This window comes from Salvelinus alpinus, chromosome 31 (assembly GCF_045679555.1).
Source record: "Salvelinus alpinus chromosome 31, SLU_Salpinus.1, whole genome shotgun sequence".
Classification (NCBI taxonomy): domain Eukaryota; kingdom Metazoa; phylum Chordata; class Actinopteri; order Salmoniformes; family Salmonidae; genus Salvelinus; species Salvelinus alpinus.
The window spans coordinates 12,164,542-12,179,884 of record NC_092116.1 but is presented as its reverse complement, the minus strand read 5'-3'; the positions used below and the strand labels follow the sequence as shown (position 1 = coordinate 12,179,884).

At 43.6% G+C, this 15,343-nt stretch overlaps 1 protein-coding gene across 39 annotated transcripts in view; it reads left to right on the top strand.

The window, feature by feature from the left end:
* The window catches only part of LOC139561502 (receptor-type tyrosine-protein phosphatase delta-like), a 600,941-nt gene that overhangs the window by 509,792 nt on the left and 75,806 nt on the right, over positions 1 to 15,343 (top strand). For 17 of the 39 annotated variants that reach the window (XM_071378643.1, XM_071378652.1, XM_071378682.1 and 14 more), the window contains 12 exons: positions 609 to 878; positions 2,009 to 2,590; positions 3,187 to 3,332; positions 3,450 to 3,594; positions 5,377 to 5,682; positions 6,549 to 6,742; positions 8,241 to 8,267; positions 8,695 to 8,812; positions 9,664 to 10,251; positions 10,696 to 10,796; positions 11,001 to 11,257; positions 12,362 to 12,455. In XM_071378643.1, the coding sequence (XP_071234744.1) occupies positions 609 to 878; positions 2,009 to 2,590; positions 3,187 to 3,332; positions 3,450 to 3,594; positions 5,377 to 5,682; positions 6,549 to 6,742; positions 8,241 to 8,267; positions 8,695 to 8,812; positions 9,664 to 10,251; positions 10,696 to 10,796; positions 11,001 to 11,257; positions 12,362 to 12,455 (2,828 nt within the window). The remainder of the gene's footprint in view (positions 1 to 608; positions 879 to 2,008; positions 2,591 to 3,186; positions 3,333 to 3,449; positions 3,595 to 5,376; positions 5,683 to 6,548; positions 6,743 to 8,240; positions 8,268 to 8,694; positions 8,813 to 9,663; positions 10,252 to 10,695; positions 10,797 to 11,000; positions 11,258 to 12,361; positions 12,456 to 15,343) is intronic. The other 22 variants (XM_071378678.1, XM_071378666.1, XM_071378653.1 and 19 more) reach the window with 3 other exon arrangements.

The following is a 15,343-nucleotide window of genomic DNA, read 5'->3' as shown; positions in this document are numbered from 1 at the left end:
TGTTTTTGGATCGGTTTCAAATTTTGATTTGGTTTTAGTTTCTACTTCGAACGTGGTTATTTTGGAACGTGTTTCCACTTTTTTGATCTGAGAAGCAGAGTTGCACCATATTCCATGTACTTGTACCATAGTTGGGTGTGTCTCCACCACGGAGCATCTGTATGTGTGATGTGACGCGGCACATTTACGCCACATCAACTGGAAGAACGCAGCATTGAAGTTGTTCTCTTGATCACTTCACTCTGGCATGCTGTCGACCCTCCAGTTCCTCTGTGCTGTTCTCTTTATATCTGTATGAATGGTATCATTTATGCATGGTGTTTGTGATTGTTAGTCCATAGCTAGTCCCATCATCGAGCCCTGCTAGGCCTGGACCGAGTTGTGTGTGCAACTGTGTGTTGTACTCTCCATCCAACCATCACAGAATAAAAGATCCATGTCTAAATATATTACATTAGATATAAAAGTAACATTTCTGGAAAGTTGGTAAATATATTTGTTATCCGTGTATATAACTTATGAGTCTGTTTTTTTCTCGGCCGTTGATGGGAAACCTTGGCCTTGTGCAGCTTGTATGAGTTGTTACCCCTACCCTCTGTCTTCTGTAGTGCGCCGGGTGCCCCCGCGGTTCTCCATCCCGCCTACGGACAATGAGATCATGCCTGGAGGCAGCGTCAACATCACCTGTGTGGCGGTGGGCTCCCCCATGCCCTACGTTAAATGGATGCTGGGAGCCGAAGACCTGACGCCCGAGGACGACATGCCCATAGGGCGAAATGTTTTGGAGCTCACTGACGTCCGCCAGTCTAACAACTATACCTGCGTAGCCATGTCCACTCTCGGGGTTATTGAGGCGGTGGCGCAGATCACGGTGAAAGGTAGCGCCTGTTTACTTCTTCCTGTCATGTTTTGTTGGTCTCAGAAGGAGGGTTCCTAAAGCCTGGGATGTGTTGACACCAGCCTCAGTGCATTAGATGCTAGATTGAGAATCAGTGAAAGGGTTATCTTTCAACCAGGGGAGTTAAACACCAAAGCTCTACCCCCCCCCCCCCCCCAAAAAAAAACAGTTTTATTTGGCTGTCTCCATAAGAACCCGTGTTGGTTACAGGTAGAACCATTTGGGGTTCTATAGAACCCAAAAGGGTTCTACCTGATGACAGCCAAAGAACCCTGTGTGTGTGTGTGTGTGTGTGTGTGTGTGTGTGTGTGTGTGTGTGTGTGTGTGTGTGTGTGTGTGTGTGTGTGTGTGTGTGTGTGTGTGTGTGTGTGTGTGTGTGTGTGTGTGTGTGTGTGTGTGTGTGTGTGTGTGTGCGCACAGTGGGTATTGTTTGGTCTTCTCAGAAGGCAGGGTTCTTATCGGAGTGTAATCATATCTCCTCCGCTGCATACTAGAGAGAGAGATTCCAGATTCTACATTTGAGGTGGCATATAACGAGAATCCATCGCTCTCATATCTTTCAATTCATGCCACCGGTGGTGGTAACAGCAGAGAAAAGCACGTATTTTGTTGTACTTGGGAGGCTTCCAGGACTTTTGGCCCTTTATCGGTTTTACAATAGTTCAAATATGGTTATAATGCACTGACGTGGCATACTAATAAGTAAGGCAAGGTTAAAACAAATATGACCTTTTATAATATACAGTCTGAAAATAAATCTACAGTATGAAGGGTAGGAATGCTATTATTGTTATCGTCAGCCTATTCACAGCCAGCCTATTCATGGAAATGTGATAATGCCTGAGGAATTCATATGAAATGTTCAAGGCTTCTGCCTGTTGTTAGTTATTATGTGTTTCAAGTGAGGATATCCCGTTTTCCTTGGATAAGTCACCAATAAGTCACCAATATTCTCTTCTTTATAACAAATAAATAGCGGTGTTATTCCACAGGAATTGGGCCTAGTGTTTGGCCCACAACTGTTATTTGTACATTATAGTCATTTGTAGATTAACCATGTATATTGAGCATGCATATTTTAAATCATATCTTATTTGTTTGTTATTCCAGCATTGCCAAAGCCGCCCGGCATTCCCTTGGTGACGGAGCGCACGGCCACCAGCATCACGCTGACGTGGGACTCAGGCAACCCTGAGCCTGTCTCCTACTACATCATCCAGCACAAGTCCAAGATCTCAGAGGACACATACAAGGAGATCGACGGCGTGGCCACCACTCGATACAGCGTGGGTGGCCTCAGTCCCTACTCGGACTACGAGTTCCGAGTGGTGGCGGTGAACAACATCGGGCGTGGGCCGCCCAGCGATGGCATCGAAGCCAAGACGGCCGAGCAGGCACCTAGCACGGCGCCCAGGCAGGTCAGGGGTCGTATGCTCAGCGCCACCACAGCAATTATCCACTGGGACGAACCAGAGGAGGCCAATGGGCAGATTATGGGCTACCGTGTGTACTACACCATGGACTCTGCCCAGCACGTCAACTTGTGGGAGAAGCAGATAGTGCGTGGGTCAAACTTCCTCACCATTCAAGGCCTCATCCCTAACAAGACCTATTACATTAAGGTCCTGGCCTACACGTCGGTGGGCGATGGACCTCTATCTGCAGATCTCCAGATCATTGCCAAGACGGGGGGTAAGATCTGTGTGTAGCCGGCTTTTTGTGTGATTTTGTTTGGACCAAAGCCTTTACATGGACAATAACATTAACTGTATGTGAGCTAGTCGATACATTATTGTAGGAGCTGAAGCGCTGCAATGTTTGAGTTATGAGTAAACAAGCACATCAACCAACTCTGCAATGGAGAGTATCAACAGGCTAATTCGACAGCTAAGTGTCTTTCTGGGAAAACACTTCACTCACTCTGTCCTGTTAGATAAAAGTCTCCTCATCTTTGACCACAGCTGTAAACACTTGAAATCTCTTTTGGCTCTTGAGTGCCAAGCAATTTACTTTTTAATTTGCCATTCTGAATGACAAAAATCACAGTTTAATAAACAAGATTGGGGCCTTGTTTACTTCATTCAAATATATAAAGCAATAGTAGCAATAACAGGTAATAGTAATCATGTATTAATAACAGGTTACTACTAATGTTATTATTAATAAACATAGCCGCAGTAGTACCAGCAGCAGCACTCGTCAAATATGTTTTAGCAGAGGTACGATGGAAGTGACAGTTAGTATCATTGGTTTATTGGACCAAATGTGTATTTGTATTGCTTTCCCAGTCCCCTCTCAACCGACCGACTTCAAAGGGGAAGCCAAATCCGAAACAAGTATACTACTATCATGGATAGCCCCTGCACAGACCGGACAAGACAATCAAATCATGGGATATGAACTTCTGTACAAGAAGGGGGACGACAAGGAGGAGGTAACTGGTTTCTCATATTCAAAATATGGCTAGCTATACTGGCCCAGTGTATCTTACACCCAATGGTATACCTTTTTCTTAATGTTCTGATCTGATGACATACCATTATCTCAACAGAAACGAATCAGCTTTGAGCCAACCACCACATACCTGCTGAAGGACTTGAAACCCTTCACTACTTATACTTTCCAGCTAGCCGCGCGCAGTAAGCATGGTATCGGAGCCTACACCAACGAGATCTCTGCAGAAACCCCTCAAACACGTAGGTCCTCTTCCATATCTAAGCTCTGGCCAGACAGTTTACCACTGGATATGGAAACACCTTGGAGAGAAAGAAATTAAATCAAATCAATTTTCAAACGCATCTACCTTTGCCAATTTAGAATTGCAAATTCTAATTCCACAACCTTTTGCCTAAAACATGTTGATGACATGATACAAAGTAAATGTCATTGAAAGAGGTGGATGACTCTTAATAAAACAATTATGTAATCGAAAGAGGTGGGTGACTTTGAAAATTGACACGTTCTGCAGCGATTGGAGCTGAAACGGGGTGTTTGGAACCTGACCATGCACCTATTCACTTTCAAATAGCTGCATGGACAGCGTTCACCAGGGCTCTCCTGTGAAGTCAACCGACAAGGTCACACTATATACAGAAGCTACTCCTCTTCAACACCTTTGATGTGCAAAACATCCCAACTAAGGCCAATAATAGATATGTGAATTATTCATTTCAATTTCAATTTTCTCTTTGTCTGACTGTCTGACAGTTTTGATTAGGGGAAGGGCATGTTATCCCACTATTAAAAGCCTTGTCTCTTGACTTTGCGTGTCAGCCACGTCAGAATATTTGCATATTGAGACTGAGCTTTCTATGGAAATACAATACTGCACCTTTTATCTGGAGGTCAGTGGAGTTTCCCTTTCTTAGTATAATTAATCATTGGTGATGCCAACCCCTTAACAAAATAATAAAATACAAAATTGGATAGATTACAAATACTGTAGAAAGCTCAAAAGCAAGTAGTATCACTGACGATAGAGAATAACCTTATTTTACCTCACAATAAGCCCTCAGGTTTATTGAAATTGCTAAAGTATTGACCAATTTGTCAAGGCACCAAATTGAAAGCTAAGGACAAAAACATAGTGTATTTATTAGAAAATTGTTATTTAAAAGATATTTAAAATAAACCCGAGGTCTGTGTAAGACAAAAAAGCAGAGAACAGGTAGGTATTAAGTTCAAAAAGTCCAAACTCGATGGGAGGTACCAAGAAAAGATGTCTGCATTGAGACTTTGAAAAGTCATTCATATCTCCTTGGGAAGTTCTCTGCTGTACAGTCAGGCTTTTACCACAAACCAACAGGCTTCGGAAAGGTTGGTGACCAATACAACTTTTTACACTTTGCTAGAGTTGAAGCATCAACCTTTATGTTTTTGGATTCGTGGTAACTGCTTGCCCAATGTTTGATATTTGTTTGATTTTATTTTGGATTTTATGTGATCCAGTGAACTTTTACTGAGCAGTAATTGGATACGTTTATATTAAATGTGGGTTTCAGTCATGCTTATAAGTCCAAGATATGAAGCCCTAGACTGATAACAGCTTTTAGGAAAGAATATGTAAGGTATTATTTCAAAGGTAGGTTACCTATTTTGAAGGTGTTCTATTAACTCATGACAACCCCATCCATAAATCCTCAGTGTGTGTGATTTTATTTATTGAGTTGACCTTGTTTTAAAAAGTGTTAGTCTTTTGTCTTTGCCTTTTGTCTCATGTTAATTTGGGAAACCTCATTGACCTTTGCAAACATTGTTTCAGTCCTTGTGGTTCGTCCTCATTTTGTGTCATATTTGTTTTCCCTTTCCCTTTTTTTTTTATTGTTTGTTCGTTTCCACCACCATCATCCCAACCCCAAAAAACTTCAACCTACCTGTGAAACCCCTCGAAACAAACAAAATAAAACAAAACCCCAACTGAAATGGTTGATCCATTCAAACAAAACCCTGCTCGTCCTCAAATCCACTCCTCCAATCAGAGCCCTCAGCCCCACCTCAGGATGTGAAGTGCTCTAGCCCCAGCTCCACCAATATCCTGGTAAGTTGGCGGCCGCCCCCCATGGAGTTACAGAATGGGATCATAACCAAGTATGCCATCCAATACGCCGCCACTGAAGGGGAGGACACCACCATCCGACAAATATCCGACATCCCTCCCGAAAGCTCCCAGTACCTCTTGGAAAACATGGAAAAATGGACCGAATACCGTGTGACAGTGACTGCTCACACAGATGTCGGTGAAGGACCTGAAAGTTTACCACAACTCATTCGCACCGAGGAGGATGGTATGTTTTTCCGAAACCGCTGCCCCTGTTGCAAATCCAGTCCACCCTCTAACCTCTAACCTCCTTTAGATACTGTCTAACAGCATCTACAGTCCCTCTGACCTAGCGTCCCTCCCTGCTTCTTCCTCCTGCTTCTAACAAAGCTGACTCCTAACTCTCATGCAACTTCGTTTTTTTTACTAAACTGACTGCGACTGACTTTTTTGTAAATCTCAATGAACTTTTTGTCAGTATTTTTCAGCCTTTATCCTTTTATGCTTTTACTCAATTTCAACATATGGTATGGCATTTTTCTCCTGCACGGAAGCACTTCAGGCCTTTTGACTTCCAGTCCCAAACTGTCATTTAAAACACTTTTTTTTATGAGAAAAAAACTTTTAGTTGTAACTTTTTTTAATAAACTTGACTGAATGGCAAGTTATGGACAGTGGAAAGGACACAATTTGGAAGGTATATTTTTAATGGCCTATAACAACAATATCTTTTTCAATTTCAATTTCATTTTTTCTTCACGCTTCATAGCCAAAATTCTTGCAGGGTGCTTCAAACTTTTGAAGCATTCCCTTTGGCTCTTTTCTATTTTGACAAACACATTTTTATTCCATGTTTTTAATCCACTACTTCCATTTTTTGATGTTTCCAGATTAGGTCAGTTGTCAGACCTGTTTTTGGGTTTGTTTTTCTTTTCCCGTGCCGTTGTTGAAATATTGATGTCATACAGTGCTTGTTGCAGTATGCTCGCTCCCCTTTTCTAGATTTTTTCACCTCAGCATTTTGCTCTTTGGAGTTGGCCAGGAATTAAAACGGGGAGAAGGGGTCCTCTATAATCTTGACCTTCTTTCTTTTATCCCATGGTGTTCCTCCAGTTCCCAGCGGCCCACCTCGTAAAGTCGAGGTGGAGGCTGTCAACTCCACATCAATTAAAGTGATCTGGCGCTCGCCGATGCCCACCAAGCAGCACGGGCAGATCCGAGGGTACCAGGTGCACTATGTCAGAATGGTTAATGGGGAACCCATGGGACAGCCAGGCATCAAGGACATCTTGATCGAGGATGCGCAGGTAAGCACCCTCCTCCTTCGCTTCCCTCCCCAAACTCACACATCCTCTCACCTTGAGACGTTAGTTGACACAAGGATAGCAGAGCATAAGAGTCACACCTGCCAGGGCAAAACTACATAAAGGATATGCTACTAAGCAGTATAAAGTGTTGTTAAAACCATACGTTTTTATGATATGGTTAAACCTTATGACACAAATAATACTGAACAAAAATATTAACGAAACATGCAACAATTTCAACAATTTTACTGAGTTACAGTTCATATAAGGAAATCCGTCAACTGAAATAATTTCATTAGGCACTAATCTATGGATTTCACATGACTGGGCAGGAGCACAGCCATGGGTGGGCCTAGGAGGGCATATGCCCACGCATTTGGGATCCAGGTCCACCCATTGGGGAGCCAGGCCCAGCCAATCAGAGTTTTTCCCCTCGAAAAGGGCTTTATTATAGACAGAAATACTCCTCAGTTTCATCAGCTTTTTATGTGGCAGGTCTCAGACGATCCCGTAGGTGAAGAAGCCAGGTGTGGAGGTCCTGGGCTGGCGTGGTTACACGTAGTCTGCGGTTGTGAGGCCAGTTGGACGTACTGCCGAATTCTCTAAAACGATGTTGGAGACAGTTTATGGTAGAGGAACGAACATTGAATTCACTGGCAACAGCTCTGTGGGCATTCCTGCAGTCAGCATGCCAATTGCACATTCCCTCAAAACTTGAAACATCTGTGGCATTGTGTTGTGTGACAAAACTGCACATTTTACATTTACATTTACATTTAAGTCATTTAGCAGACGCTCTTATCCAGAGCGACTTACAAATTGGTATTTTAGAGTGGCCTTACATTGTCCCCAGCACAAGGTGCACCTGTGTAATGATCATGCTGTTTAATCAGCTTCTTGATATGCCACACCTGTTAGGTGGATGGATTACCTTGGCAAATGAGAAATGCTCACTAACAGGGATGATAACAAATTTATGCACAAACATTTTGTGAAATAAGCTTTTTGTGCGTATGGAACATTTCTGGGATCTTTTATTTCAGCTCATGAAACATGGGACCAACACTTTTCATGTTGCGTTTATATTTTTGTTCAGTGTAGTTGTTCTCAGGACCTTTTAAACCCATTGAGTACATCTATGATAAAATACACATTGTCTACACATGTCTATGAATAGACCTACACAGTATGTGACTCCTATGTTACTCTCAATATCTGAGACAATCACAGGAGCTTTGGGGCCTTAGTTTAGATCCAATGGATCACACATCTGTAAATTCAATGGAACTGACATAATCAAGAACGTATTGTTGGTAAGTGAATGACATCTCTTAAGGGTAAAATCATCAGTCAGTATGATATACAGTATGTGTCTTGTCTGTGGCAACTACTCAACAACTCTCTCTAGTCTCTACTCTCTTACTAGTGACCGGTGACTCTGTACTTAGTCTTTGTTTTGTTTTCTTTCTTGTTTCCACTCATCTCAAATCGTAATCAGTGGGAATATGATGATTCAACTGAACATGTGAGTAGATACAGAGACCTGATACAGTGTTAATCCCGTTCCCCCTTCGTTCCCCTGCATGCTCTGTCTCCTCTGTTCATGACCTCCCCTTGGTTTTGATTGTTATGAACCTCACATCACCTCCTGACTCCTCTGAATCCCGCTAAGACAAAAAGACAACACATACACGACTTGTTTTGTACTTGTAACCATGTTCATTGTCAGTTATTTGCTTTTTTGTGAGATAATATCTGTGAGATAATGTATGTCCTCTGAATCAATGAGTTACAGCATAAATGCATGTACAAAAATGTACATTAGTTTGGTCCTTTGTATGATGAATGATCCTAATATTACACAACATCCCTAAACACTCCCCCCTAATGCCCAAATTGCAGTAAAATCTCAAGCAAGAGTAAAACAAATACAAATCACTATTCTTCTACAGGAAATGGTCATCACAGAGCTGCAGGCTGAGAGCACGTACTCGGTTGCCATGGCAGCCTATACGACAAAGGGAGACGGCGCTCGCAGCAAGCCTAAGCTGATCACCACCACTGGCGCAGGTAACGGACCTGTCACCGCTGTTAATGTACCCTGTGATCATCAAAAAATGCATTTGTCCTGTAGAAAGCTGTGAAATTGCACCCAGTGAAAGGAAGCCCAAAAAAATGATGCTAAGCAAACCTTTCCGCCCACGGCTATTAAAGTGTGAATGTGGCTAATTGCCACCTCAATTATAACAACAATTGTAATTCCGCTCACCCCCCCATTTTGACATTGGAATGCTCACAGGGGTTAAGGAACTAATGAAAAAATTAGGTGGGGAAATGGGGGAAGAAAAATACTTCCAAATTGAAGGCAGCCCGATGGTCTGTTCAGCTCTCATTGGTTTCTTTTGAGAGAGCAGCATGACAGAATCCAAATGGCAATTCAGAAATACTTTGCTGTGTGTGTGAGACATAATTGCGCTGTCGTCTAATCCGTCTGAAAAGCCTTTCATGCCGCACCTGCCTGGCGTACAGATACAGACGAATAGTGTGTGTGTGTGTGTTGGGGAGAGGATGGGAGCCTTTACTCAGTAAATGCTTAAAAGGGAGGCCATATTAGTAGGTATCAAAGGAAACAGCATTAGCATTTATGCAAACAGGGTGTTAGCTATATACTGCTCTCTTGGTGGCTTAACACTTTACACATAACAACATCAGCCAATGGTAACCCTTAACACTGTTATGAGTTGGAAAGGAGATCAGATTATGCTATGTCAGGGATTATGGCTTGGGTTGTTTTTGGGTTGTCATCATCCTCTCAAAATTGTCATAATGTCTGTCGTTGGATATTGCTTTTAAAATGCTAATGAAGTTTGAATGGGTTCTTTGCACGGTATTTGTATTGAATTTGTTATTTTGTCTCTTAGTACCTGAAAAACCACGACTCATGGTCAGCCCTACCAACATGGGCACTGCCCTCCTCCAGTGGCACCCTCCGACGTTAACCCATGGCCCACTGCAGGGCTACCGCCTTCGCTTTGGCCGCAAAGATGTCGACCCCTTGACCATCATCGAGTTCCCTGAGCGTGAAAACCACTACACCACCAAAGAGATCCACAAGGGGGCATCATACACCTTCCGCTTGTCCGCCCGCAACAAGGTGGGCTTTGGCGAGGAGACAGTCAAAGAGATCAACACTCCTGAAGATGTGCCTAGCGGCTTCCCACAAAGCATTGCGGCCGAGGGCGGCACTACCACCACCATTCAGGTGAATTGGAATCCCCTGTTACTGGCGGAGCGCAACGGCATTATCGTGAAGTATGCCCTGCAGTACAAGGACATCAACAGCCCTCGGAGTCCCTCAGAACTCTTCATCACTGCCCCAGAGTCCACCGTCACCCTGGACGGCCTCAAGGCTGACACCACTTACGATATCAAAATGTGTGCCTTCACCAGCAAGGGCTCCGGCCCCTATAGTCCCAGTGTCCAGTTCAGGACACAGCCCTTGGATCAAGGTAGGACCCCACCCCAATTCCCCCTCCCGCCCCCCAATCCAACTTCACTCCACTTCCACCATCAACAGCAACCACCTCGTCAAGCTTTAGTGACAGAAGAACAAACAGAATGGGATTACTGATCTCATGATTGGTCAAAAAATCTGCTGTATGTATACATAGCCCTCCCACCCCAGGTGGAGTAAGTATATGTGTCCCATGTGTTGTCAGCTAAGCCAAAGGTGAGTCTGTAGATTATAAAGGGCTCCTGTTAATAAAAAGGTAAGATAAAAGAAAGCAAAGGTAAGATGGGAGCACTGTAACCCTGCTAAGACCACACTAGTGCTGGTTTCAGACTGCTTGTAAAGAGAAACATGTTCAGGTAAGAGGTTTATTGCTCTGGAATCATTTAAGGAGGGTTATGTTTGTTTCGTGTCTAAATCATCTGCTCCCACTTTCTTTTAGCAGTGTTTGCAAAAAACTTTCATGTGAAAGCTGCCATGAAGACATCTGTGCTCCTCACCTGGGAGATCCCAGACAACTATAACGCAGCTCAGCCCTTCACAGTAAGAGCTTTTTGATTATCTTCTATATTTTAATAAACAATGTTCGAGGATCCAGAAAATATCAAGTGACATGAGCCAAAAAATATAGTAGTCACATAAATATCTGAACAAGTCCGGACATTTCCCTGACTAAACAGACCTCATATGTTGGATTAGTGCATCTCCTCAACATTCACACACGCTTTCCTACCATTGCAAATCCAGATCCTCTATGACAATGGCCAGAGCGTGGAGGTGGACGGCAAGCTCACTCAGAAGCTTATCACGGGTCTGCAGGCCGGGACGCAGTACTCCTTCCTGCTGACCAACCGGGGCAACAGCGCCGGCGGTCTCCAGCACCGCGTCTCCACCATGACCGCCCCGGACATCCTGCGCACCAAGCCCTACCTGATCGGCAAAACCAACTTGGATGGCATGGTCTCTGTGGAGCTGCCCTCAGTCCAGACTTCAGAGAAAGTCAAGTGAGTGGCGGGGATTAAAACTAACGCTAGTTTTGTATTTATAGAGCTGGCTATTTAGCCTAATTTGAATTTACCTAATTAATTTTCCTCGGTGGCTGCCCTAATCCATTTATTTACCTTGAGCTCGTCTTTGGGTTCAAATTTGATTTGATTTGATTTGATTTTTATATCAGCAGGATACCATTAAAGCTTATTTTTCCTCTCAATAAGTGAAAGGGGCAAGATTTGACACTGCCAGATTTTGTAGCACTTTATTTTTTAATACTGTTTGAAAGGTCAGAACATCAGCACTGAAGAGGTCATCACTTTCTTTAGTGTACCCTGTATATTACATTAATTGCATTGTATCAAGCCTGTTCTTATTGTTCTCTGTTCATCAGAGAGAAGATGACACAATGAATTCTCCCATCCAATTTAACCCACTCCCCAGTATTAAGCCTTGTAATGTCTCTTCCAGCCTTTCCAACTAAGCTCTGGGTTGTCAAAAGGCCAATGCACAGATCTGATTGTAGACGGGCACTTCAAACCAATCTAGGATTTTGATCTTGCTGGATGGACTCGAGCCCACTCTCCCCTATGCCAGTGCTTAAGCTAATTAGCTTCCCATCAGCCTGCCACACTGCCTTCCTGGCTAATGCTAGCTAGCACCGTGCCCAGCCTGGAAAAGCCCTGAAAAAACTCTGGTCGAGGCCTTTATCTCCCTTGTCGCCCCAATGGAGGGTTGAAAATCCCTCTAATTCCAGCTCCTCTTCTCGATCTCACGGAGGGGTACTAATTAGCCCGCGGGGCTAACAGTGCGCCGACTTCTCTGATGATAACGGGCTAGCGTAACTAGCTAATGGCGCGATCATTTGTCATCTTTGTCTCTTGTCCTCCATGCCTAATACCCTGTTACACCTACAGGATAAGGCTCCTCATGGACGCTAGTGTATGAAGCTCAAAGCTTTGTATGAAGCTCAAAGCTTTGATCTTGGTTTGTTTTGTTTACAATACAATGGTGTATTGTAAACATCTTATGGAATGAACTGACAATGACCTTTGACCTTGAAGAGCTTGAAATACCTTGTCATTCTGTTGTTTTCTTTCTTTTCCTCCCATTTCCAGGGGATACTACATAGTGGTGGTGCCTCTGAAGAAACAACGCACAGGAAAGTATCTCAAACCCTGGGACAGTCCAGATGAGATGAATCTAGAAGAGGTAGGTACCACAAAATGGTCCATAAAATCTGTCAAAAAGTCCTTATTAAACATTAACATTCAAATCATGTTGTGGAATCTCAATATTTACTGAATTGCAATGGAATCGACTTCAACCCAAGTCTTACTAAAAAAAAGGTGGCGGGGAGAACTCGACTCTAACTCTGCAGATACGAGAGGATGGGGGTGGGGAAACCTGGGGACGGGGCTCGTTGATTGACGCAAATAGCTGCAGAGCGAATTATTCAAATGGGAAATAGGTAGGACATGGAGTAGTCATCAAGTGCACTGCAACTCAACCCCCCCTTCCCACCCCCTCTCCCTCTCAACGGTAATTACCTGAAGAGCTGCATCAGGCCTCTGTGTTCTTATTCAAGGGAAAGGTAGCACACTGGTTATGCACAAAGTACTTGACAACTTTTATATTTAGCCAGTCTAGGTATATCTGAAGCTTTTGTGCTCTGTGTATCCTTAGGTACATTTGGGGATAAGCTGGCGTAATGATTTAGCCTTCAAACCGTGAAATGTGTGTGTTCTTTGTGATGCGTCATTCGCATATAGACAATCTCTCAGCTATGTTAATGGCCTTCAGCACACCACAAACTCACTTACCTAATGCATGTGAAACATTCCTAACAGTCATAAGATACTGAGGATGGCATTCAATCAATTGCAGTCAGTAGGTCTCCAGATAGAGCTACCGGAAGCGTGTTTGAACTCCCTCTATCCAGGACATGCTGCTGTACAGTACAATGCACTTCCAAAAGCACGATTCAGAAATCCAGTGTCTGCAATTGATCAAATAAAATCAAATGTTATTTGTCATACTGCCACAGCAGATCCACAGATGACGCAATCTCTATTGCACTCCACACAGCCCTTTCCCACCTGAGAAAGGACAGTGTTGGGACGGTATGTGAATTGGAGTGGATTCCAGGGTGTCTGGGATGATGGTGTTGATATGAGCCATGACCAGCCTATCAAAGAATGTCATGGCTACATATGTGAGTTCTACGGGGTGATAGTCATTTAGACAGGTTAGCTTGGCGTTTTTGGGCACAGGGACTATGGTGGTCTGCTTGAAACATGTAGGTATTACGGACTGGGTCAGGGAGAGTCTGAACATATCAGTGGAGACACTTGCCAGCTGGTGAGCGCATGCTCTGAGTATGTGTCCTGGTAATCCATCTGGCCCTGTGGCCTGTGAATGTTAACCTGTTTAAAGGTCTTACTCACATCGGCTACGGAGAGCGTGAACACAACAGCTGGTGCCCTCATGCATAGTTCAGTGTTGCTAGCCTTGAAATGCCTATAGAAGGTTTTTAGCTCATCTGGTAGGCTCGCGTCACTGGACACCTCGTGGTTGGGTTTCCCTTTGTAATCCGTGATAGTTTGCTAGCCCTACCACATCCAACGACCGTCAGAGCTGGTGTAGTAGGATTCGATTTTGGTCCTATATTGTCGCTTTGCATGTTTGATGGTTAATCAGAGGGCGTAGCAGGATTTCTTATATGTGTCAGGATTAGAGTCCCGCTACTTGAAAGCAGCTCTAGCCTTTAGCTCAGTGCATATGTTGCCTGTAATCCGTGGCTTCTGGTTGGGATATGTACGTACAGTCACTGTGGGGACAACGTCACAGATGCCCGTAATAATGTTGACGTTTACTGTGTGGTAATCCATGTGGTAAACTCCTCAATGCCATCGGATGAATCCCGGAACATATTCCAGTCTGTGCTAGCGAAACAGTCCTGTAGCTTAACATCCGTTTCATTGGACGACTTACGTATTGAGCGTGTCACTAGTACTTCCTGTTTAATTTTTTGCTTGTAAGCAGGAATCAGGGGGATAGTTATGGTCAGATTTGCCGAATGGAGGGTGAGGGAGAGCTTTGTGTGCATCTCTGTGTGTGGAGTAAAGGTGATATAGAGTTTCTTTCGACTCTAGTTGCACGCTGGTAGAAATTAGGGTAAAACGGATTTCAATTTTCCTGCATTAAAGTCACTGGCCACTAGGAGCTCCGCCTCTGAGTGAGCATTTTCTTGTTCGCTTATGGCCCTATGCAGCTTTTAAAGTGCCGGCTTAGTGCCAGCATTGGTTTGTGGTTGTAAATAGGTAGCTATGAAAAATATAGATAAACTCTCTCTGTAAATCATCTGGTCTACAGTTTATCATGAGGAATTCTAACTCAGGCGAGCAGAACCTTGAGACTTCCTTAACATTAGAGATCGTGCACCAGTTGTTAACAAAGAGACACACATTTACCATGTCCTTGTTCGGCCGCGACTCATAGAAACATAGGATATTACAGTTCTTCAGATCACGTTGATAGTATAGTCTCGAATGGACCTCTTCCAGTTTTTTTCTTCAGGGAGGTATCCAGTGAGTCTCGTCAGGTATCCCACACAACGCTGAGTGTCAGGGATTTGGGCCTGGTCCGCGATAATCATTATGTCTTTCGTCTGCGACTGATTGAAGTAAAAGTCCTCGTCCAAATGGAGGTTAGTGATAGCTGTTCTGATGTCTAAGAAGCTCTTTTGGGTCACAGGAAATGCTGGTGGAAACATTATGTTCAGAAAAAGTTAAGATCAGTGCCACCCCCTCAAAAACAAATTGATAAATTGGTTAGGGGCACATAAAATGGTCTCCATTCCCTCTCGTTCAATTATTTATCCCAACCCAAGTGTGAACAGGTGTTAGCCCTTTTTGCGTCACTAGACTTTTGATGTAAGTAGATCGGTTTAGGGATAGATTAATATCTATTTAATACTTTACTTGTCATTGTGGGTAGGTACTTTTGGGGATGATTTATTCCTAACCCAGTAAATAGAGCAAACAAAAACACAATATGAGCATACACTTTATCTCTTGAGAAGAACCATGTTGTTTCAC